The sequence below is a fragment of the Manis pentadactyla genome, chromosome 13 (assembly GCF_030020395.1).
Source record: "Manis pentadactyla isolate mManPen7 chromosome 13, mManPen7.hap1, whole genome shotgun sequence".
In the NCBI taxonomy this organism is placed as follows: domain Eukaryota; kingdom Metazoa; phylum Chordata; class Mammalia; order Pholidota; family Manidae; genus Manis; species Manis pentadactyla.
The window spans coordinates 93,365,996-93,387,820 of NC_080031.1; the positions used below are offsets into that span (position 1 = coordinate 93,365,996).

Below are 21,825 nucleotides of genomic sequence, written 5' to 3' on the forward strand. Positions count from 1 at the left end.
CTCATTGGTCTCCCTGATAGAGATGCCTGGCCATGAGAGGGACAGCAGGGTCACTACCTGGGGTGTACCCAAGGGACCAGGACCACTGGTCATGTGTAGGCCCCCACCATTACTCACATTCACTTAGTGGCACCCCCAGGAGGGTGCGACCTGGTAGAGCTTCAAAGCTACCCCAGGAGCCCTTGCCAGGGGGCCCCTGCTCCTGGCTGGATGTGACATCCATGTCCAGGCCACCCATATAGGAGTCCCACCCTGCACTAGGCCAGACCAAGGTTCTGAATACATAATTTTTCTCTTTTAATTAGAAGCAAAAAAAAGTCTGCAATAACAGATGCAGCCCAGGCGGATGCTGAAGCCTAAGTCCTGTGGGTGGCAGTACCCTTCAGAAGAGTGTAAGAGTGGACTGGCAGCAGGGGGTGGGGATGCCCCAGGTGCAAGCCCACCCCAGACCTCAGAGGTCTGCTCCCTGCAGCAGCCTAGGACTTCCCCAGGACAGTGCTGCTCCTGTTTCCACGTGACAGCGACCTTCCCTTTAGTGTAAGACATGCTCTACTTGAAATGAGTTTATGCAAGTACAAAGAGGAAGTGACACGAAGGGAAACGGAAGTGGAGGACCAGGGATTGGGCTCAGTCACTATCATGCCTGGGCTGCCTCTGGCTGCAGGGCGGAGAGCCAGAGCAGTGCCTGCAGAGGAGACAGAAACGGGGTGCAAGGGGCAGTGAGCCGTCTGGCATGCGCCTACCGGGCAGAGTACTGGATGAGGGGGGGCCTACCCGGAGGAAGCGGGGCCTGGAGAGGAGACTGCCCTCCTGTGCGCCCGTTGTTTTCTCTTCTCCTTGTGTTTCTTCTTCTCCTTCCTGCTCTTCTTGTGGCTCTCGGGGCTGCGGGGTAACAGTGCCACAAGCCATGGGAATCGGGTTTCCCCAGGGGTGGCCCTCCCAGCTTGAGCCCCTTTTCCAGACATCCAAGCCCTTACCCTGGCTCCACTTTGTCCTCCCGAGGCTTTTTCCTGGCGGAAGACGGGGTAATTCCGGGCACACCGCTCTCCGTGCGCTGGTGCTGCTGAGGAAAGGTGCTCTGGGGGCGTGCGCGGCGCCCAAGCGCCCGCGTGTCCAGGACACCAGCCCTCAGAAAGGGGCACCCCAGCAAGGGGGTCCGTTCTTACCGTGAACACGGACAGCCCCAGCTTAGCGGCTTCCTTGTCTTCTCGGGACAGCGCCATTCGGCCTACCGAGCCACTGCGGAAATGCAGCGGGTGAGGCCCCGCCCCGGGGTGAGGCCCTACCCCCTCCCGCCCTGGGGCCCCCTCACCTGGAGCTCCCCAGGCCCAGAAGCCGCTCCACTCCCCTGTCCTCGGGGTCCCCGCCTTCCCGCTTACAGACCTCCACAAAGTCCTGTGGGAGAGCGGGGACGGCGCTCGCAGCAGCGCGGGGTCAACCCGCCCCCGCCCCCGCCCCCGCCCCCCGGGACCATCCGCCCCTCACCTCCTTGCTCAGGCCGGTGGGCTGCTTCTTCACGTTCTTGTAGCCCCTGCAGGGCCCCCGCCAGCTTCAGGGAGCAGCCGGGCGCGCCCGCTCCTGGATCCCCTCGCCTGTCCCCGGAGCTCCGTCCTCCGTCCCCGAGCCCCGCCCCCCGCCCAGGTACCCAGACCGTGCCCCATGCTCCATCCCCGACGTCGGTCCCCGTTCCCCGTGCGCACTCACAGAGCCGCCATGAGAGCCTCTTGCTCTGCCAGCCTCACGGCAGCCAGCTCCTGCTCGCGGCTTAGCCCCGCGCCGTTCTCCCGGCCCTTGGCATACCAAGTGAGGTCGCGGCCCTTCTGCCAACGGCCCACTGGGGCCATCAGTGAGTTGCCTGCGGGACGGAGCGCGAGTCCTGGTCGCGGCTCGGTTCGCTCCCAGCCCCCAAGCTCGCGTGTCCAGACCGGCCCCCGCACCGTGCTCACCCAGGTAGTTCTCCCTCTGCTTGTCGGTCTTCACGTCCTCCCAGTTGAACTGGTCCTGCCCGCCGCGCACGCCGCCCCTGCTGGATCCGAACATGGTGCTAGGCTACCTGCGGGCCCCTGCGACCCCAAGCTCCCAGCTCCCCTTGCGTCCGCGCTCCCAACAGCGCCCGCTCCTGCTCCTGCGTCGCGCATCGTGACGACAACCGCTTGGCCGCGTGCGCCTGCGTACTGCTCTCCTCAATCCTTAGCTCTTGTACCTACGCTCCGCCCGAACTCCCGCCCCTTGTGCCTGAGCTCTGCTCCCTGGCCCGAGGATGGCACGGAGAAGGCCCTGGACCTGGGCCTGCGCGCCGGCCGTTATTAGAGGTCCCATTGTGTGAGGGATGTCAGGACCCGGTGCCCTCGGAGGACACTTGGGGCAGTGTCCAAGAGGGCTATGGTCCTGGCCATCACGTGCCAATTAAGGCGCGAGCGTCCCGGAAGCAGGTGTGGTTCCGGCAGCGGCCAGTGTCGGGATCCCGGTCGGGCTCGCAGTTTGGGTCAGGCTCTCGGCCGGGATCAGAGTCTGGGTATCCCGACTTGTCATTAGCGCGCTGCCCTGCCAGTTTGCCTCTGGTCATGGGGAGCGGATGGACGCGCCCCGTGGACCAGCTATACCGGGTGGAAGCCCAGCGTGTCCTCGGTCACTGGTAAGCGGGCCGCGCGCCCCACCAGCTGGCGGCATCAGGGAGGGAGGAGCCTTTGACCTGGCTCTATGACCCCTCCTCCAACACCTTCACTTAATTCTTTGGGGTTTCAGAGTTCCCTACAGTGGTAGTCATTACTGCGATTGAGCCTGGCCCTGTAGCGCACTACTGCTAAGTCGTCTTTGAGCCTTGGTGGCCTTAACAGCAAAGCTTCCCCTGGGTCCTGGCTATGCAGGGTCCTCCAGCATGGCCCATTAAGTCCTAAACTATAGGCGTGACCTCTTCAAGGTCTCAGCTCAGGAAGGCACCTCGGGTCACCTCGTTATGGGGGAGCATGGAGTGGCAGGTGTCCCAGGGGCGGCTTTGGGGCTCAGTAATCTTGAAGCAGTGCTGCCACGTTGGACAAGGACCAGATGCTCGGGAAAGGCAAGGTCGGCAAAGTGTGCTTGCTTCAACATATCAGCAGCTACCCCCAGTGTGGATCTGGGGTCATCAGCCTAGATGGTGTTTGAAGTCTCAAAGTGGCTGAGGGGATGGGAAAGGAGGCCTGTGTAGGTGGGGACCTCTGAGGAGCTGGCGCCAGCAGGATTATATGCCAGCCCAACAGAGTAGCTCCACAGGGCCCTCCAACCAAGCCTGGCAAGAGCCCTGGCTGTTGCCATGGACAGACCCAACTGTGGGCATTTTGTGGGGCTCCTGGTCCCCACTGGCATATGGCCTCCACCGCTCCAGCACTGGCCCTAGGTGGGGGTCCTCGCTGCCTTCCACAAGCCTCATGATGACCTGGCCTGAACAGCAAGTACAGAAAACACTGTTGGTGTCCCCCACTGGGAAGCAGGGGCAGAAGCTGGAGGGACAGCACAGACACCACAGACATACCCATGTGTCAGTGCATGGCCAGTCTGGTCAGCGAACAGGGTCAGAGCTGCTCAAGGAGCCTGGGGGTGGGCGCTCAACCCAGGCTGTCCCCCAAGAGCCACCACCAGATGCAGGGTCACCCCCACCATCTGTGTGGCAGTGCTCTACAAGCGTAGAGCAGGTTTGTAAGCAGGTGCCCAACGGCTGGGGCCCATAGTGGACACCAGGCTGGGAAGAGGGGCTGCCCCAGGATGGCCCAAGACCTCAGTTTGGTGTTCCCAATGACTTGACACAACTCAGCCCCTGGTAAGTTGTTACAGAAGTTCCCTCCAGGTTGAGGCACAGGACAGGCAGGGTGGAGGCAACTTCCTGAACATAACCATTTATAGACATGCCCCCCCCCTCCAGTATCCTGGGCCAGAACAGCTTCCATGCAAGGTCACTTCCTGGTCCAAAACTGTTTGTACTGCCCAATGTCAAAGTCATCGCCCAGCTCTGGCCTCTCTTCCTTCTTCCTGAGCTGGGCCTCACGTTTGCGGAGCCGTGCCCGCCTCTCCTCTGGGGATAGGGTATCCAGGTCCACGGGCATCTGCAGGGAGGGCAGGTGCACATAGAGCTTTCTGGGTCTACTTCATCCTCTGCTGTACCATGCAGTTTAAGTTGGTTCTCCCTCCCCTGCTGAGCTGCAGCAGCTCAGAGCCCACATTCCCTGGCAGAGCAATTAACATGGGGTGGACGCCGGCCCAATGCACCAGGGAAGTGAGGAGGAACAGAGTGTACCTGCAGCATCCGCCGTGGCTCCCAGTAGCGGATGTGAATGGTGGAGCCATCCTGCTTGACCAGGAGCACCGGGTAGAGGCGAGCATAGGCCTGCCGGTGCACACGCGTGAGCAAGGATCTGCTGCTGTTAGACCACTGGGAGGATGTGTGCAGTTGGCATCCCTCAGAGGCGGTCCCCATCCCCACACGCTGCCTCAGCAGGCTGTAAACACACAGGCACTCACACGCTGGTCAGCGGCCAGCCCAGCCAGCTCCTGTGGTGGCACATGGTGACCCACACCCAAGAAGGACATGGTCAGAGCTGCCCCTGCTTTCTGTCCAGAACAGAGGTGGGCATCCTGGTATTAAGAATTAAACATCTGTGCCCTGACTCCCAATTCACATGGTAAAGCCCTAACCTCCACAAGATGGTGTCTGTGGTTAGGTAAGGTCATGAGGATGAGGATTGGTATCCTTATAGGAAGAGACCACAGTTCTCTCCCATGAGGTAACAGTGAGGAACAGCTGTCTGCAAGCCACAGGAGGTCTGACCTTGTAGGCACCCTGGTCTCAGACTTCCAGCCTCCAAGGCTATAGGAAATAAGCCTGTCTGCCTGTGGCACTGTTATGGCAGCCCAATCGGATCAAGACAGCTGGAGTCCACCCAGCTTCCTGACAGGTTGCTGCCCCCTCCAAACACACAGGGCAGGGAAAGGGTGGGGCAGGGCCCTGTTCAGGCTACTCCACCAGGCGGCATCGACCTGCAGCTATATGTCACCCACTCAGGCCCTGGGATTCCCCTTCCCAGCCTAGCCTCTGACACCCAAAGCCACTTCCAGCCTGACTCTCATGCAAACTTGGATTCAGACTTAAAGGTTGTTGCCATGGTCCAGGCTTCTGGGTAAATGTGTCTACAGAGTCATCAGAACTCCCAGGAGTTGGGTTCTCTAGGAGTGGCCTTGCTCTGTGGATGGTGGTTCTGAAAACCGCTCACTGCTTGCAGGATAAAAGGCAGAGTCACAGCTGCCCACCCAGTCCCACAGGGAGCCCACTCAAGTGCCCTGTGACTGCACAGCCCCAGCACAGTGGCCCTGCCTTGGGGGTTCCCAGCTCACACCTCACACTAAGAACCCACCTCCTCCACTAAACTCATGTCTGGGGAGCAAGAACCTCTTCTTATTTGCTGTTAAGTCCCAGGTCCCCAGCTGAGCACTCAGTAAATTTTGGCAGAATTAATCCAGTACCAGCCTTCAGCAGCATGGAGGTGGCAGCAAGGAGACGGGGTGTGCTCCAGGGCTGGAGGAGCCCGCACTCATCCAGGAAGGCCAGGACCTAAGCAGCACCAGGGAGCTTGGGGTCGGTGGGCTGTGGAGGTATCCAGGAGGGGCTGATGCCCACCCTCCAGAAGACAGCAGATGTTCCAAGGTAAGCCATTCCCCAGATGAGGGCTTTCCAGGGACTGCAGCTGCAGAGGCTCCCCACTTCCCCTGCCACCTTCTCCACAGATCCCAAGGGAACAACTCAGAACATGAATTCATTTTCTCCTAGCAACACTGATCACACTACTTGGGAGGGAGGCAAGGGGTGAGAGAAAGGGCAAGTAGAACAGCAGAAAGGCCAGTGGCCTTCTCCAGAGGCCCAGAGGTGAGGTTTCCTGAGTGAGCATTCCCTCAGATGGCTCCATGACAGTGGTCCCAAGGGGTCTATAAGTCCACACTTACCCCAGCAGGATGCCCACAACCGCCATTCTTCCTGTGGCACACCCCTGGCCCGGTGTGTGATGATCTGGACAAAGAAATAAAAAGTATTTTTGAAAGGCAGGCTTTCCTCACCTAATTGATGCTCCTCAAATCCCAGCCAGGAAGGAGGCACAGGCCCATGTTTGCCTCGGACAGGCTTGTTTCCACCTATCAGGTAATCTATCAGGTCTTCAGTCCTAACCTGGCATTAGAACCACCCGTAAAAGGTTTCTGAACAGCGGATGCCTAGTTCCTACTCCCAAGACTGACTCTTTAAGTGTAGAACAGGACAAGCCCATTCTAGTGGAATAGAGAATCGGAAGCCCCTCCTAGAACGGAGTTAAACGTAAACTGGAGAAGGGCTCACACCTGTTTTGCAAGATCATGTCTCACAAAACCCAGCGTGGTAGGGTTTGCAAAGTTCAGGGCTATTCTTACTAAGCCCTGACTCCCCGGGAAGAATCTGTGCGGAGGTTTCTGAGGCGACAAGCCCGAGTGTCCGAGCCTAAAACCTGAGACCTCGGACACACACACACCCGGGAACGCGCGCCGGCCGAGATGGGCAGCGTTGTCTTGGTGTCTCCTCTCTCCGGGCCGGGCCTCTGCGGGCCTCCGTCGTCTACTTCCGGAGGGCCTTGGAACCGCAGGACCGCGAAGCGCAGGGAGCCTCCCGCCCAAGAACGGCGGAAGCCCTCCCACACGCGCGACGCGGCGCCTTTACGGGACCAACCTACCACCTACCGAGCTCCGCAGCGAGTCGAGGACCTGCGGGAGCCGGATAAGACGTCACCACGCGCACAGCCACGGCCGCTCCGGCGTCATCCGTGGGCGCTGCGTCGCGCGACGCTGACGTACGCCCCTGAGGAACGGGGCGGAGGCGGCACTGCGCTGTGACATTCGCCCCTCGGGCGGAGGGGGCCCAGGGTGGCGCTGACGGAGCCCCGCGGGCGGCGGCGGCTCCTCATGTTGCGGCGCCCGCTGGCCGGGCTGGTGGCGGCGGCCCTGGGCCGGGTGCCTTCGGACGGTGAGTGACAGCCTCTTGACGGTCGGGGCCCGAGCGTCGCCGTCCCACGCGCAGGCGCCGTTCGCGCGGAGCCCTCTTCGTCCCCCGGGGACACCACGGCTCGCCCGCGTCGGGGCACGTGGACGGGTCATGCAGGTCCTCGGGCCCCAGAGCCCAGGTCCGGCGGCTCTTCGCGGAGAGCGGACGTCTTCAGCGGGAGTAGGCTGACTTCTCCAAAGGCGCCCCGCGTTTCCAAGTCCGGCTGTGCGTGGGCGTGTCCTGGCGGTTGTCCTCATTCCTCAGGTAAACTGAAAGCTGCGTCCCCTGCTCGGCCCCACGCAGCCTGAGGACGCCACGCTGCTGCCCTGTGGACCGTGCAGGATGCAGAGGGGCAGAGCGGAGCTCCAGGACAGCCGGGAGCTCTGCCTCAAGGGGGCCGCCTGCCAGCCTGTGCGGGCAGAGCCTCGGCTGGCGAGGGCTGTGAAGAGGGTGGTATCTTCCCGCAGCTCCAGTGGGGCGGCAGAGATAACAGTTGGGAAGCTCTCCTGGTGGCTCACCTGTAGGCTTTAGTTAGTCATTACCCCAGATGGCAAACCCAGCAGGGCCCTGGGTCGCTGGAGCTGCTGCTCCGAGCATCCCTGGAGCGGCTGAGCGGTGCAGATACCGACCCTGCGGTCAAGAGCAGGTTACTGGCAAAGGCGGGGGTGGGAGCTTCAGAAACCTCGAGTCTAGCTTACTGGAGCTGCCCATCTTCTGCAATTGGACATTCGCCTGAGAGCAGTGAGGTCGTCCTATTTTGTCTTGGGGTGGGAAGACCAAAGAATGACTTGGGAGGGACCCGAAGGCCTTCCCCCTACCCCCGGACCACGTGGTCTCCTGACCTACCACTGGGGCCGAGTTTTTGCCAGCTGAGCACCAGTCCATTCGCTTATGTAAGAATCCACACAGCTGCCTGCACAGGTCAGGCACCTCATGGCCAGGTAGGCGCCACAACTGCTATAGGTGCAGTCTGCCTGGGCTTTCACAGAGGTCCCTGGGATGCGCTGACCAAGTCCTTGGGATTTGGCTGTAAGCAGTAGGACCAGAGCTTTCCTTGAGTAGCAGATTCAGGAGTTTTAGCGGTGAGACACTCGCCTTTCTCTTCGGGGCTGTTTTCTTAACACCTAGATCAGCACCATCTCATGCAGGGAAGCCGAGAAATGCTACAGGTTGTTTGAGGATGAGTAGGAAGGGAGAAGGGAGTGGGTGTTGTGTGGGTGAGGTGAAGGAGGCGACCCCAGCCCCCAGGAGGGAAGGTCACGGTGGTGGCACTTCTTCAGTCAGGTTCAGGGACCTCCCTTGCCCTGGGTGTGCTGGCCTCAGTTTCCCTTTCAATCCCTCCCTGGTCCTGTGTCCTGGGCCTTGGTTTCCCCTCTGTAAGAGTCAGGCTGATCCTCTCTGCAGGGCCTGGGCTTCTGCTTCTCCATAGTTCCTGTGCTCTGGACCCTTCCCTTGCTGGAGTTGTCCACCATGGGGCTTCCTCTAGGGTAGGATTGGTCCATGCCCTGCTGTGGGGAAAGGAAGAGAGGAGGAAAATGCCAGCTGCTTTGTGGTTGTCCTGCTTCCAGCCAGGCTCTGAAAAGCTGAGTGGTTTCTCGAGGTGGCTTGGCTGGTAAGTCCCACACAGAGCCCAGGGGCATGGCCGGGGCTTCCTTACCAACATGGCCTGTTTGGGGAGAGATGTGACTGCTTCACTGGCCCCATCCACTGGAAAGCAGGGCTTCCTCAGTTTGGGTGTCTGGGAAGGGAGGCAGCAGGCAACTGGCAGAGGAAGGAGGAGATTCCACCTCCAGAGCAGGAAGTGCTTGTGGAGGACAGTGCCCGGCTGCCAGGGATTCTGGAGAGGGTTCGTAGTGCAGGGGCTTGCTTCCTGGGCCCTCCAGCAGCTCTTGTGAAGTTTATAGCCTCCTGCCAGGCAGCTGGGGTTTGGGGTTTCCAGTAGTCACAGGATAGAGGATACAGAGCAGAGATTCCTGGCTGGGGCTCCCTTCCTGAAAGGGGTGACCTGTCCCTCCACACTTCCTGGTGGATTCTACCAGGCTCTAGAGCCAAAGTCAGGCACTTGGTCCCTGAGCCCGAGGCTGGACCTCTGTCCCACACTGTGCTCGGAGGCAGCTTTGGTGAGCACTGTGGCTGGAAAGAGGCATGTCCCCAATGTCACCACATGGTTGCATGGGCCAGCCCTCCTGTGTGGGCCCAGGAGTCAGCTTGGGGCTCAGGCACCCTAGCCAGGCCTAGCTGCCTGCACCCCACCACCATGAGATGGCAGTACTGGGAGGTGTCCCATACTCCATGTCACCACATCACCAGTGGTTTGGCCCTGAGGAAAGTCAAGAGGGACAGCAAGCTTTGGGGGCCTGGATACTGGGCTAGAAGGAACAGGCTGGCCTTGGTCCCAAGCTGGGCAGGCCACAGCCTATCCTGTACAGTGTGTCCCTTCTGCTTGCTGCCTGGTCCAGGTGCCCTGTCCCCATCAGGGTGGGTTCCATGGAGTGCATCAGGCTCCTCCACTCCCAAGCTCCACAGGATGGAGGGATGGAAGCCAATGTGTGGCCCTGGGGTGTCGGGCTGGGCCTTCTGAGCAGGGTCTTGGTCCTTACTGAGGAAGGGTCCTCCTGGGGGTGGGGGGTCTGCAGTCTCTAGAGGTTTGTGCCTTTGCTGTCCTGGCTTCCCCATGGGAGTGGGGAACAGGGCAGGAACCTTAGGGTTCATAGCTGGAGGTGTAGGGTGTCAAGGTCCCTCTGCACAGGCAGACAGGAGACATCCTGCAGGGACCTCCAAGAACAGAGGCACCTCCCTGTGCACCCCTTTTGGGGATATAGGATCCCTTTGGGTCCTCCTCTCCCTGGAGGTCCAGGAGCCCAGCTGTGCCACTGGGTTGAGGGTTTGCTGCTGTGAGCAAGGCCTGGCCGGACCCTGGCTGAGTGCTCAGGGTAGTCCCCACCGTGGGAGGGGCGCATTCTCCTGCCTTATTTCTGCGAGTCCTGGGAGGACCTAGGCAGCACAGCAGGTAGTGTGGTGGTGGCCAGCCACCTGGGCCTTTTTTTTACCAGGCCCACCAGCCTCTCTGATCCATGCAGCTCTCCTACCCTGGTCCCTCAGCACCTGGAGGTCAGGACAGACCCGGGGTGTGGGCGGAGCTGCCCTCAAGGGTCCAGTGGAGGAAGGGGCTTCCTGAAGGTCAACAGCCGGGGCCCTGGGGGAAAGAGGGGGCCACACTGTGTGTCAGAGATGGATCATCCTAGATGAGCTTGGACTGGAAGCCTGGCGAGGGGGCGATGCTGGGACGGTGGCTAGAGATGACCTCTCCATCTCCTCCTGTGTCTCTGCAGAGTGCATGCACTGGTGCAGTGGACCCAGAATAGTAATGCTTTAGCAGGATTATTCTCTTGCATTGAGGATTAGGACAGTAGCCAGCCCAGGGGTCCTGCTGGTAGGCTTCCTGGACTGAGCCACTGGTGTACACAGGCGGAGCAAGCCCTTCCTCCTGGGCCAGCCAGCAGAGGCATGCTGGGGGTTCCCAGGCAGAGCCCTGTAAGGGCAGGCTGTGCAGGGAGCCTAGGCTTGCCTCATTCCCCAAGGGGTCTCCCTGTGCAACCCCATTTGCTCCTGGCCTCCTGGCCTGTCACACTCAGTAGCTGGGCGGGCAGGCTCAGCAGGCAGGGCTGGATGCCCTTGGGAGCAAGGAACAGGCAGGGATTACCACCCCTGCCAGTCTGTCCGGAGCTGCTGCAAGCTGAGCAGGAAGCTGCAACCCATCCAGGAGGTGGGTCTTGGGGTGGGGGTGGACAGGCACAGAGCTGGGTGGGCTGATGCCCCAGAGTCCGTTCCCACCCCTCTTGCTCTCACCTGTGATATGTGCCTGAGTTGTGGGCTGGAGCAGGACCTTGCCTGCCCCGCAGGGCCCAAGTATCAGGGAGGGGCCAGAAAGCTTTGGTCCCTCAGGGCTGGCTCCCAGCTTCCCAGTGGAAGTTCCTGGAATGGGGCATGCTTTCCCTTGACCTTGACTGAGGCCACCTCTGGGGAGCAATGCTTAAAGACACTGGGCTGGGGACCTAGATGTGCCCCTCCCTGGAGCCAAAGTCCAGGCTACCCAAGGGGTGGGGTTGGGACACAGGCCAGGAAGGCTGCATGTTTGTGGTTGGTCTGCCATCAAGGAGACCTCGCTATCAGGAGGTGTGCAGGTCTGTCCTCAGCTCTCCCTGGTTCCTGGGGTGGTCATGCAGGCAGAGGTGGGTCCTGCAGCCACCCCAGCCCCCTCCCATTGGGAGGGTCCCTGGGCTCCCTGACCTCTGTGCCTTGCCCACAGGGATGTCTGGACCGCGGCCCGTGGTCCTGAGTGGGCCATCAGGAGCTGGGAAAAGTACTCTGCTGAAGAGGCTCCTGCAGGAGCACAGTGGCATCTTTGGCTTCAGCGTGTCCCGTGAGGCCACAGGGGACTCAGGACCTGGGGAGGGGGTCGGGCCCCTGCTGACTCACCATGGGGCCCCCACACCTCCATGCTGCTGAGTGGGCCTGGGGAGGGATCGCGGGCCACAAACCCTGGGTCGTCACAGGGGCTTATTCCTAGACACCACGAGGGACCCTCGGCCTGGAGAGGAGAACGGCAAAGGTGAGCTCAGGACTTGGCTCAGCTCTGGGGCTGCAGTGCCGCCTGACAGATGGCCCCTCCTGCAAGGCATGAGCCAGGGCAGGGAAGGCCTTAGGGGCCCTGACCCCAGCAGGAGGCGCTACCCTCCAAGGGCCACGTGCACTGAAGTTGTAGCCGAGCGCTGCTCAGGGCTTGAGGTCACAAGTGTCTTCTGTGGCCTTTTGGGACTTTGTGCCTGTCGACCAGTCTGGAAGCTCCTAGCCTCCCTGGGCAAGGACAGTGGTCTCCAGGCCCCTGAGGGCGGTGTGGAAAGTGACACCTGCCTCTATCCCGTCCTCAGACCCCTCTCTGCCTGGTAGCTGAAGCAGCCCTGGGGTGGGTGGGCAGATGGGGAGGTGGGCTGGCTCTGGCCACATGTTCCCTGGGACCTGGCAGCAGGCAGCCTGGCATAGCACCTGCTCCTTGCAGATTACTACTTTGTGACCAGGGAGGTGATGCAGCAGGACATCACTGCGGGGGACTTCATTGAGCATGCCGAGTTCTCGGGGAACCTGTATGGGACCAGGTGGGCCACCCGAGCAGAGTGGGGACTGAGCAGGGGGTCTGGGTTTCCTAGGCCATCCCTCCTGGCCAGCCCACTGTGGGGCTAGTGGGCAGTGAGGACTTTGTGGACCTGGGTCCCACAGGCCTGAAGACTGCAATGCAGCCTCTTCTGCACCAACCCACAACCAGTGGGGTGTCTGGGGGGTGTTGGCCTAATAGGCACCCACCTTTCCCTCCCCAACCCCCCCCATTCCCCAGCAGGGTCTGTGTGGGCTGGGCTAGCTTCCACCTGGGGCTGGGCTCCTCCCACCTGGCTGACAGGTGGACGTGTGTTCTGGGAACAGGCATGCCCAGGCAGGCCTCTGAGCAGCCAGTCTGAGCAGTCTGCAGGGGTGAAGCAGGGACCCCACAGGACCATCATGCTGCACTGTAGTCCACAGAGGTCCTTCAAGCACAGGCTGCTTCCAAAATGGTGGAGCGGGTGCCAGGGTGAAGGTGGGCCCCTACAGGTGCTCCTGTAGGCCCAGAGCAGGTTAGGGGGTTCCCCAGGGCACAGGCAATATGCTGAGACTCCTCCAGGCTGTTGGCTGCCGGGCCTGAGCAGCCCCCTGCTACCCTCCCAGCAAAGCTGCCGTGCGGGCTGTGCAGGCCATGAACCGCATCTGCCTGCTGGATGTGGACCTGCAGGGCGTGCGCAACATCAAGACGACGGACCTGCGGCCCATCTTTATCTTCGTGCAGCCGCCCTCACTGGATGTGCTGGTGGGGTGGGCCCCGGATGGGCGGGGTGGGCCTAGCTCCCTATTGTCACACTGACCCTCTTGTGTGTATCAGGAGCAGCGGCTGCGGTTGCGGAACACAGAGACGGAGGAGAGTTTGTCCAAGCGGCTCATTGCCGCTCGGGCTGACATGGAGAGCAGTGAGTGCCAGAGCGCCCCACCAGGGGGAGGGTCTGTCCGTGGAGTCCCCACACACTCCCTGATCCCGCCCCACCCCCACCCAGGCAAGGAGCCCGGCCTTTTTGACCTGGTCATCGTCAATGACAACCTGGACAAAGCCTACCACGTCCTGGAGGAGGCGCTCTTGGAGGTGGGCTCCCATCTCTGCACAGGAGAGTGGGTGGGGTTGGTGGCTCCCTGGACTCTCACAAGATCCTCCTTTCACCCCCAAAGGAAATCAAGAAGGCTCAGGGAAGCTGCCACTCCTGAGGAGGCCCCAGCTGAGTCCTTGCAGGCAGGACCACCCTGTCCCCCTGCCCCATGGCCCCTCCTGTGGGATCTGGGCCAATGTCCTAATAAAGAGCTGCTGGGTTACAGCTTACGCAAGCCTGTGGAGTTCTGCCTGGATCTGTGCACTTCTCCCCTGCTCTTGGCAGCCCCACCCCTAACCAGCCAGCCCCAGGAGGGCTGCAGGGAGCAGTTTCTGGGAGACCAGCTATGGCCACCAGGTGGGCCCCTTGGCTCTTGAGGGTTGGGTGCAGAGGGAACATGTGGGGCTGCCAGGGACTACTCCATGCACCATGTGGGAAGGGGAGCTAGGGAGAAGCATGCAAGGGCTCATCCTGCTCCAGCTGCCTAATTGAGATTGAACCACTGTCCTGGGGCCCTGTGTACCCAGTGCTGTCTGAGGCCCCAGGAAAAGCTGGCCCAGGAAGGACACTAGGGGCCTCTGCTGGGATTCCAGGTCCTCCTAGCATGAGGAGATGCCTGTAGAATCCGCCTGGGCCAGGGTCCCACAATAGGACCCAGAGGGGGCAGAGAGCCCAGGCGGAAACAGACAGGGAGGCTGGGCTTCATCCAAAAGCCCAGATACAGAAGAAGGCAGAGAGCTCTGTCTGGATGCGGGACTGCAGGCCAGAGGGGTGCTGGGCAGCCCCCCAGGCTGGGGGTAGGTGAGGCAGGGCCACATTGCTTGCTGCCCTGCTTTGCAGCCCAGAAGAGGCCCCTTCCCTCTCTGGGCCAGTCCAAGGACAATCAGGGATTCAGACCCGGGCTTCAGGCCTCGGGAAACAATGGGGCCCTTGAAGTTCCTCCCCGAGCATTGTACTTGGTGGTGAGAGGTGGCCCTGGGTCAGGCCCAGGCTCAGCAGGGCACACACCCTCAGGAGGGCCAGTGTCCAGTCAGCTGGCAAGTGGAAGAGCTCAACTCACATTTTCTGGCCTGAAAAAGGTAGGGCCCTGCCCAGGGGCCAGGTGTGGGGTGACCTTGGGGCTGAGCAGCATGAACACCCTGCTCTGGGCCTGGGTCTCCTGAAATTGCCAACCTGGGGAGACCCCTGGCTGGGCAGCCCTCCATTTGGGGTTTGTCCATCCCAGGCCCATGGTTCTCATGGACAAGGCCTAAGGCCTGATGGCTGGGTCTTCCTGGGCATTGAAACTGGGGTGGGGGAGGTGGAGCCCCTGGGGCTGCTCAGGCTGGTGGTAGGGGGAAGATGTACCTCCCCAGCAGCTGGGGTCCCTCAGGCTGTGCAGTCCAGCCAGCCCATGCCAGCCAGGCAGCTGCAGTGTGTCCAGAGGTTGGCCTAGGGTGTTTGGGCCCAGTGGGGGGATGCTGGGGAACCCCACCCCTACACATGGGCAGTCAAGCTGGGCTGGGTACCCCTGCCTGCCACCCACACCACATGTGGCCTGGGCGTGCTTTCCCTTAAATCCTGTGGGTACAGTGTCAGGCCCCAGGTCTAGGCCGTGGGGGTCAGCAGAGAGCAGAACAGAGCCCTGTCCTCCAGGAGTGGTCTCTGGTGTGCCACAGTTGTGAGTTGTCTGGGTGGCTGGGTGAGGATGGGTTGCTGGGCCAAGGACAGCAGAGCGGCCAGTCCATGAGTGCCTGAACAGCTGCACAGGGAAGGGCGATGCCTGCTGGGGCCTGTGGTACATGGCTGTGTGGAACAGTGGACCTGGTGGGGTGCAGGTCTGCCTGGGATGGGGATATGCCTAGGCTGGTGGGGGATGTTCTGGATTGGCAAGGATACACAGCATGCCATATGCTGAAAAGGGTGGCAAAACCAAGCTGTAGTGGCTTTACAGAGGCGGTTTGGAGACATGGGGGTGGGCCTCCTGCAGGGTTTAGGGGGTGTGTGCTGAGCCTGGTGAGATCTGCAGGGTACCAAGAGCCTGGCTGGGGATCTTGATGGCCTCATGTCCTTGCTCCTGGCCCACTCCCCACACCCAGGGCCCCAGGTCTGGCCCAGCTCTCCAGGGCACCAGCATGACTCACTGCCTAGGCCTAAGCCTGCTCATCCCTCCCTCCATCTAGCACTCCCCCCTGCTCCCACCCTCTTCCAACACCCCTTGGGTCCCTAGGTCTGAGGCTGCCAGGCTGCAGAGGGAAGCGGTTGCCAGCCCAGCTGTCCACACCTCCAGCATCCCAGGAGGAAGCAGCCTTCTGCCTTGGGCCACCCCTCTTCCCTGTCCCTGCTGCATCTGCCCTCAGGGCACCTCGCTGGCCATGGGGCGCACCTTGGCCTCTTGGGCTTGAAGGAATTCCCTTGCGGGGCCACAGGACCTAGGCAGAGGCAGAGGAGGGTGAGGCCAGTGGTTGTGCAGTGTATGTGTGAGTGCACAAGTGTGAGTTTGTCAGGTATCCATATGAGGATGAGGCAGTTCTGGGGGCTGGAGAGTGGTGGAGCGGACAGGGAGGTCCTGAGGACCCTGTAAGGAGAGGGGTTCCTGTCCTGAGAGCCAGGGCTCCCTGGCCCCAACCCAGGGGTCCTGCAGGGGGAGCCTGGAGGTGGGGGCCTGGAAGGAGGCAGGAAGAGGAGTGGGGGAGCCTGGAGGCTGGGCAGCATCCACTCAACTGGAGGCATGCATACAGTTCCTGGGGGTACATTGGTGTGGCAGAGGGTCCCTAGGCCTGGGTTTTCAGTCCTGGACAGCTGGGGGGTGCACACCTCCCACTGTGCCGGGGGTCCAGGGGCCCAGGGAACTAGCACTGAGCTGAGAAGGGGAGACCTGCCCTGGGCTCTGAGCTAGGTCCAGGGATGGAGCCCCTTGGGGACTGCTGGGTACCTTATGTGCACCAGGGGCCGCCCAGGGCCAGGTGCTTGCTGGGGTCCCTGTGTCCTTGGAAGGGGCTTCCTGGGGAGCCCACCCACCCTCAACACACAGGGCAGCTCCCTGAGCTGAGAGCTGTCCTGCAGCGCCTCCCCAGTAGGAGGAAGTCCTGTCTGCCCTAAGAGGGGTCTCATAGGAGGAAGCCGGCTAAGGATCAAAGGAAATGGCTGGGCAAGCCCTGGCCTTGCTGGACTGTAGGAGGTCCTGGGCCCTCTCTGGCTTTCTACCCCAGCTCCACGCCCACCTTCCCACCTGGCCTAGCTCCTGGACCTTTGTTCAGACCCAGCGTCACAGGGACTCCAAGTGGGGAGCCAGCTGCCCACCCCTGCTGAAGCCACCCCACTGCAGTCCAGACAGTGTGGTGCCTAGCTCACCCCAGGGTGACCATCCTGGTGCCCACTGGGAGCCACGGTATCTGCCCAACACCCACATCCCAGTTAGTCCCATCATGAGAAATCCATACCCTCCACGCCCTTTGCTGGCCACTCCCAAACCTGCCCTCTCCCAGACCCTGACACCCAGGGGGCCCCGGCCCCTTCCCCAGACCTCCTCCTGGAGGCCCCCACCTGTACTTGCTCTGACAGGCAGCTCTGCTCCCTGCAGACTCGGGCCTGGCGAGAGGCCAGCACACCAGCAGCTCCCGCCGCCAACCCCCTGCCCCTAGTCCGGGTTGTGTCCCACTGCCCAGAGCGGGGTCACCGCCTAAAGTCCCTGTTCGGAGCAGCTTGCAGCCTCCAGCCCGAGACATACGTGCCTGCAGGGGGACGAATGCGGAGAGGCAGGGCGCTATTCGGTCACTCCCGTGGTTCTCAGGGAAGTGGAGCCAGGAACTCCGTGTCCCCACGCCTGCCCCCTGCGACACGCTGGTCATTTACAATCTGTGTGTATACGCGGTGTGCATATGCGTGTCTGTGACATTCTCTAGGAAGCCGTCCATTACGCTAACCCATGACCACGTGGGACTTTGCAGCAGCTCCCGTCGCCTGTCTGTAACTGCCAGACTGGTTCAGTCCCAGTGCGCGGAAATAGCGGATAGCTGGGGGTGGGGGCCTCTGAGGCGGGCTAGGAGTGGGGGGGGACGGGGAGCGTTGGGGGTTGCAGGGGTGGGTTTGTGCAGGGTGGGGCGGGGGGTGTACACGGGGGATGGGCGTGTAAGGGGTGGGTTGGCTTAGGGACACGTGGGGGACGTAGGTATGTGGGGGCGGGGCGGAACCCCTCCCCCATGCCCCGACGATGGGCCAGTCCTGTGCGGAGGAGGCATGGGGTGCAGGTTACCTGGCCTGGCCAGGTGCGCTTGGCTTATTCACAAGGCCGCAAGTCCAGTAGCGTGGCGGTAGGCTCCGTCAGGTGTTCTCAGCGAGGGAGGCAGCGCCGCGGGGTGGCGTCCAGGGTGGGCTGGTGGAGCTGAGAGCCGATCGGGATTAGCCCACCCGTTCTGGAAGCGCCTTGGAAGGAGATTTGGGGGACCGGTCCTCTGGAGTCCTGCCGACATCCACGGCCCACCCACGACAGAGGCAGCACGAGCTGGGGGTCTAAACTTGGGGGACCCCCTGCATGGCTCCTTCAGGCCAGAGCTGTTCAGTGCTAGCCCCGGACCGCGGAATGATTCCTCCGTGACACCAGGCCCCACGGGTCTACAGCACCCCACCGGAGGCTTCCTGAGTCCCCCAACCCCAACCAGTGCCCAGGTGGCCCCCTTCAGCTGGTAGCCGCAGGGCTCGCCCTGATCCTCCCTCTCTTTTGACACCCCGCCCCAGCCGGTTCGGCCTCCCAGGGCGGAGGGTCCCTCACACCCCCGGGAGGGCAGCCCGGGGCGAGCTAGCCGGTCTGAGCGCCCCTGCGCGAGTCTCCCGGTGGTGGCCATGGCGCGGTGGGGACGTTTACACCCCGGGGAACAGCAACTGATTCAACGAGCGCCACCCCCTAGCCGGTTGCTAAATGTTGACTCTCTCCTTCCCCCACCCTGTTTCTCCCCCGGGCTCGGTCTAGGGAGGGAGAGAAGTCGGGGGCTGCTCTGCCATCTCTTCCAGGTTCCTGCGGTCGGGGCTGGGGCCCTCAGCCTCCCGAGAAGCGCGGGGTTGGAGGTGGGGGCCACGCGGATCCCGGAGGAGAGGCGTGGTTACAAGCCTGGGAAGAAACGCCCGGGGGGGATGCGGAGGGGAGGAAGCCACTGGCTGCTGAGGTAGAAGGCTGGAGAAGGCGCCCAGGGCTGGCGTGCTCGTCTGCCTGCCTGCGCTTGTGTGCATGGGTGCATCGTTTACAAGTGTGTGAGCGTCCACGTGTGTGTCTGTGGCCACCTGGGCGCACGTGTAGGTGTGCATAAGGTGTTTGCGTGTGTGTGTCTCTCAGAGGGTCACTGCACACAGATGTGAGGAAGAAGAGTCACTTCCCCAGGAACCCTGGCTGCCCCCTCTTCCTGCCGCCCCAGAGGGAGGCCCCAGTTGCATAAAGAGCAGAGCCCTGCCTGCCTCTGCTGTTCCATCCCACACCTGCCCTCGCTGCCTCCCAGCCCCTCCAGAGGGAGGGAGCCAGAAGCGTCATACTCAGGGGTCTGCGGCAACCGAACTACCCAGGAGCAGGTACTGGCCTTGGCCGTAGAGGAGGGAGAATGGATGCTGGGAGGCTGCAGCCCCTCTCCCCTCTCTGGAAGTGCAGACCCCCACCCCCAACCGCTTGTGGCCCGGCCCTCAGAGCCCCTTCTCCTGGGCACAGGGGTCAGCTGACTTACAAGGGGCACTGGTCTGAGACGTGGTGAGTGGTCCTGTGAATGTCCCCTAGGGGCCCAGGTGGCTTACCTGGTGTCTTTGTATGCCTCTCCTCTCTGGACGCAGCCCATCCTGGACAAATGCCTGTCCTCACCCAGCCTCCCAGCTGGGAAGACCTGGCTTCTCTGCAGAGGACAGGGGTGCAGGACCAGAAGGAGGGGCAGCCACTGGACTGATGAGGCAGCTTGAAAGGGCATGGGGGGGGTCCTTGGTGGAAGTAGCAGGATCAGAAGCCCCGTGCAGGGTGTGAAGGAAGGGAGGAGGGGTGTGCTGCTGCAGGCTGCGGGGCTCCAGCATCTGGGGCTAGGGGTGTGTGTGTACTGGGAATAGAAATCCATGAGACACTCTGCAGTGGGTGGAGCTGGGGCTGTGGGTGGGTGCCCCTACAAGACTCTGAAGGGGCTGGTCTCCAACTCTCTCTGGCCCCATAAAGGCCACTCACCCAGTAGATACCCCATGGCTCTCAGGGCCTAGAGAGGAGGTCCCCAGAGCTGGGAGGCATGGCTTGCAGGAGGGCAAATTTCCTGAGGGCTGGGGGCGGCAGGGACGGCTGGTGCTACTCCAGGCATCTGGAGTAGGATCTTGAGGGGAGCCAGGAGGGTGCTCAGCCAGAGCAAGGTTGCCTATGGTCTGTACGGGAGGCCCCTCCTCTTCCAAGTCCATCCCACAGGCAGGGGCAGAACCTGGGTGGGGGAGGTCCTGGAGGGGGCTGCCCCTTCTTGGGAAGGTAGTGAGCTCTCCGCAGGTCCCGTCTGTGCCCGGGTTGAGCTCTGACCCCGGCCCGCAGGTCGCCTCCCCTGCCCCTATGACCAACATGAGCTGGAGCTTCCTGACGCGGCTGCTGGAGGAAATCCACAACCACTCCACGTTCGTGGGCAAGGTGTGGCTCACGGTGCTGGTGGTCTTCCGCATCGTGCTTACAGCCGTGGGCGGCGAGTCCATCTACTCGGACGAGCAAACCAAGTTCATGTGCAACACGCGGCAGCCCGGCTGCGACAACGTGTGTTACGACGCCTTTGCGCCCCTGTCCCACGTGCGCTTCTGGGTCTTCCAGATCGTGGTCATCTCCACGCCCTCTGTCATGTACCTGGGCTATGCCGTGCACCGACTTGCCCGCGCCTCGCAAGACGAGCGCCGCCGCGCACCCCGTCGCCGCCCCGGCCGCCGCGCGCCCCTACCTCTGGCCCCGCCGCCGCATCCCGGCTGGCCCGACGCCGCCGGCCTGGGCGAGGAGGAGCCCATGCTGGGCCTGGGCGAGGAGGATGAGGAACCAGGGCCGGCCGAGGGCCTGGGCGAGGAGGACGAGGCCGAGGACGCGGTCAAGGACGCCAAGGCAGTCGGAACCCCGGGCCCGGCCGGCCAGCACGACGGGCGGAGGCGCATCCAGCGCGAGGGCCTAATGCGTGTCTACGTGGCACAGCTGGTGGCGCGAGCCGCTTTCGAGGTGGCCTTCCTAGTAGGCCAGTACCTGCTGTACGGCTTCGAAGTGCCACCCTTCTTTCCGTGCAGCCGCCAGCCCTGCCCGCACGTGGTTGACTGCTTCGTGTCGCGGCCCACCGAGAAGACTGTTTTCCTGCTGGTCATGTACGTGGTCAGCTGCCTCTGCCTGCTGCTTAACCTCTGCGAGATGGCGCACCTGGGCCTGGGCAGCGCTCAGGACGCCGTGCGCTGCCGCCGGGTGCCGCCCTCCGCTTCCGGCCCAGTGCTTCGCCCACCGCCCTGCGCGCTGCCGGCCGCGCCGGCCGGCCTGGCCTGCCCGCCAGACTACAGCCTCGTGGTGCGCGCAGCCGATCGCGCGCGCGCCCACGACCAGGACCTGGCCAGCCTGGCGCTGCAGGCGCTGCGGAACGGGCACGCGCTCGGGGACCGCGACAGCCCGCTCTGTCCAGGTCTCCCAGAGGCCACCCGGGGGCCCCCGCACGCCGGTGCCCCCGCCTCTGGGTCGGGCAGCGCCACGTCTGGGGGCACCGGCGGGGTCCAGGGTCGGCCAGGCGTCAAGCCCCGGGCGGGCTCGGAGAAGGGCAGTGCCAGCAGCAGGGAGGGGAAGACGACCGTGTGGATCTGAGGGCCGCCGCGCTGCTCGCCGTCCTCCCTCAACACTCAGGCTCAGGGTGGGGGTCGGGGGGAGGCTGGGGTCTGGACGCGCTAGGGCGCAGAGAGCAGCCCGCCTGCTCTAGCTCTTCTCCTCCCTTCCCCTTCTCCTCCGGGGAGGGGCGGGACAGGGAAGGGCACCACCTGAGGGCCCACTCCGTCCAGGGTAGGACGTAGAAGAGGGGCCTGGGAACCAGGAAGGGTTGCCAGCCCGGATTCTGAACCCAGCGGGGTGGGCAGGCCTGTGGCTGGGGCTGCTCCGAGTTCCAGCCCCTCATGGACTTGGGCAGAGGTCAGGGACTTGGGGTGGGCGGGGCCACGCCCCCTCAAGGCTCTGCGCGGGCTTGGCGCGGCCCGTTGCTCTGGGAAGTACTTGAAGTTCTGCGAAGGTGTCGGCCCACCCTGAAGGGCGGGGGCAGGATTTGACCTTGGCCTTGCTGGGAACCGGCCCAGAGGCCTCTCTGGGCTCCCGCCTCCTCTCCAATTCAGGCACTGCCTCAAAAACAAAGGGAGTAAAATACAGCAAATTTCTTTACAACCGTGTGTGAGTGTGTTCGCATTTGATGTGTGCGCATACCTGAGTTTACACACACGTGTGCATGTGCATGCATGTCCACCACCGGCCTTCAGGTACCTGGTCACCGCCAGGCTGGCTGGAAGAGGAGGTCCCTCCATGGACCAGTGGGACAGCAAGGCCCAGTCCGAGCGCCCACAGCTCCTGGACACGCCAGTGCCGCCCAGCACCAGGCAACGGAT

The 21,825-nt window shown here is 62.6% G+C and overlaps 4 protein-coding genes across 20 annotated transcripts; 2 read left to right on the forward strand and 2 right to left on the reverse strand.

Annotated features, from left to right (window-relative positions):
- Positions 1 to 273: 273 nt before the first annotated feature.
- Positions 274 to 2,456, reverse strand: C13H1orf35 (chromosome 13 C1orf35 homolog). 4 transcript variants are annotated; one of them, XM_036927809.2, is made up of 8 exons: positions 1,947 to 2,456; positions 1,705 to 1,876; positions 1,486 to 1,531; positions 1,313 to 1,395; positions 1,167 to 1,239; positions 978 to 1,063; positions 775 to 882; positions 274 to 685 (listed from the first exon to the last, which is right to left on the reverse strand). In XM_036927809.2, exons 1-8 carry the CDS (start codon positions 2,038 to 2,040, stop codon positions 628 to 630), a joined length of 720 nt encoding a protein of 239 aa, XP_036783704.2. In that variant the 5' UTR covers positions 2,041 to 2,456; the 3' UTR covers positions 274 to 627. The 4 variants fall into 4 exon arrangements, with proteins under 4 accessions (XP_036783704.2, XP_036783705.2, XP_036783706.2 ...); XM_036927810.2 differs by having other exon boundaries at positions 978 to 1,060; positions 1,947 to 2,454; XM_036927811.2 differs by having other exon boundaries at positions 1,705 to 1,855; positions 1,947 to 2,440.
- Positions 2,457 to 3,789: 1,333 nt separating this feature from the next.
- Positions 3,790 to 6,857, reverse strand: MRPL55 (mitochondrial ribosomal protein L55). 3 transcript variants are annotated; one of them, XM_036927819.2, is made up of 5 exons: positions 6,730 to 6,744; positions 5,971 to 6,034; positions 5,494 to 5,581; positions 4,271 to 4,472; positions 3,790 to 4,079 (listed from the first exon to the last, which is right to left on the reverse strand). In XM_036927819.2, exons 4-5 carry the CDS (start codon positions 4,448 to 4,450, stop codon positions 3,930 to 3,932), a joined length of 330 nt encoding a protein of 109 aa, XP_036783714.2. In that variant the 5' UTR covers positions 4,451 to 4,472; positions 5,494 to 5,581; positions 5,971 to 6,034; positions 6,730 to 6,744; the 3' UTR covers positions 3,790 to 3,929. The 3 variants fall into 3 exon arrangements, with proteins under 3 accessions (XP_036783714.2, XP_036783711.2, XP_036783713.2); XM_036927816.2 differs by lacking the exon at positions 5,494 to 5,581 and having other exon boundaries at positions 6,730 to 6,857; XM_036927818.2 differs by lacking the exons at positions 5,494 to 5,581; positions 6,730 to 6,744 and adding an exon at positions 6,525 to 6,723.
- Positions 6,790 to 13,646, forward strand: GUK1 (guanylate kinase 1). Of its 11 annotated transcripts, none has more exons than XM_036927807.2 (8): positions 6,828 to 7,012; positions 11,340 to 11,453; positions 11,601 to 11,642; positions 12,090 to 12,186; positions 12,788 to 12,926; positions 12,999 to 13,083; positions 13,168 to 13,253; positions 13,337 to 13,489. In XM_036927807.2, the coding sequence occupies exons 1-8, from the start codon at positions 6,952 to 6,954 to the stop codon at positions 13,370 to 13,372; spliced, it is 660 nt and encodes a 219-aa protein (XP_036783702.1). In that variant the 5' UTR covers positions 6,828 to 6,951; the 3' UTR covers positions 13,373 to 13,489. The 11 variants fall into 11 exon arrangements, with proteins under 11 accessions (XP_036783697.2, XP_036783696.2, XP_036783702.1 ...); XM_057490832.1 differs by lacking the exon at positions 6,828 to 7,012 and adding an exon at positions 9,238 to 10,796; XM_036927801.2 differs by lacking the exon at positions 12,788 to 12,926 and having other exon boundaries at positions 6,804 to 7,012; positions 13,337 to 13,646.
- Positions 13,647 to 13,774: 128 nt separating this feature from the next.
- On the forward strand, positions 13,775 to 21,625 carry GJC2 (gap junction protein gamma 2). Of its 2 annotated transcripts, XM_057490829.1 has the most exons (3): positions 17,413 to 17,546; positions 18,563 to 18,792; positions 19,766 to 21,625. In XM_057490829.1, the coding sequence occupies exon 3, from the start codon at positions 19,784 to 19,786 to the stop codon at positions 21,041 to 21,043; it is 1,260 nt and encodes a 419-aa protein (XP_057346812.1). In that variant the 5' UTR covers positions 17,413 to 17,546; positions 18,563 to 18,792; positions 19,766 to 19,783; the 3' UTR covers positions 21,044 to 21,625. The 2 variants fall into 2 exon arrangements, with proteins under 2 accessions (XP_036783694.2, XP_057346812.1); XM_036927799.2 differs by lacking the exons at positions 17,413 to 17,546; positions 18,563 to 18,792 and adding an exon at positions 13,775 to 14,333.
- Positions 21,626 to 21,825: the final 200 nt, after the last annotated feature.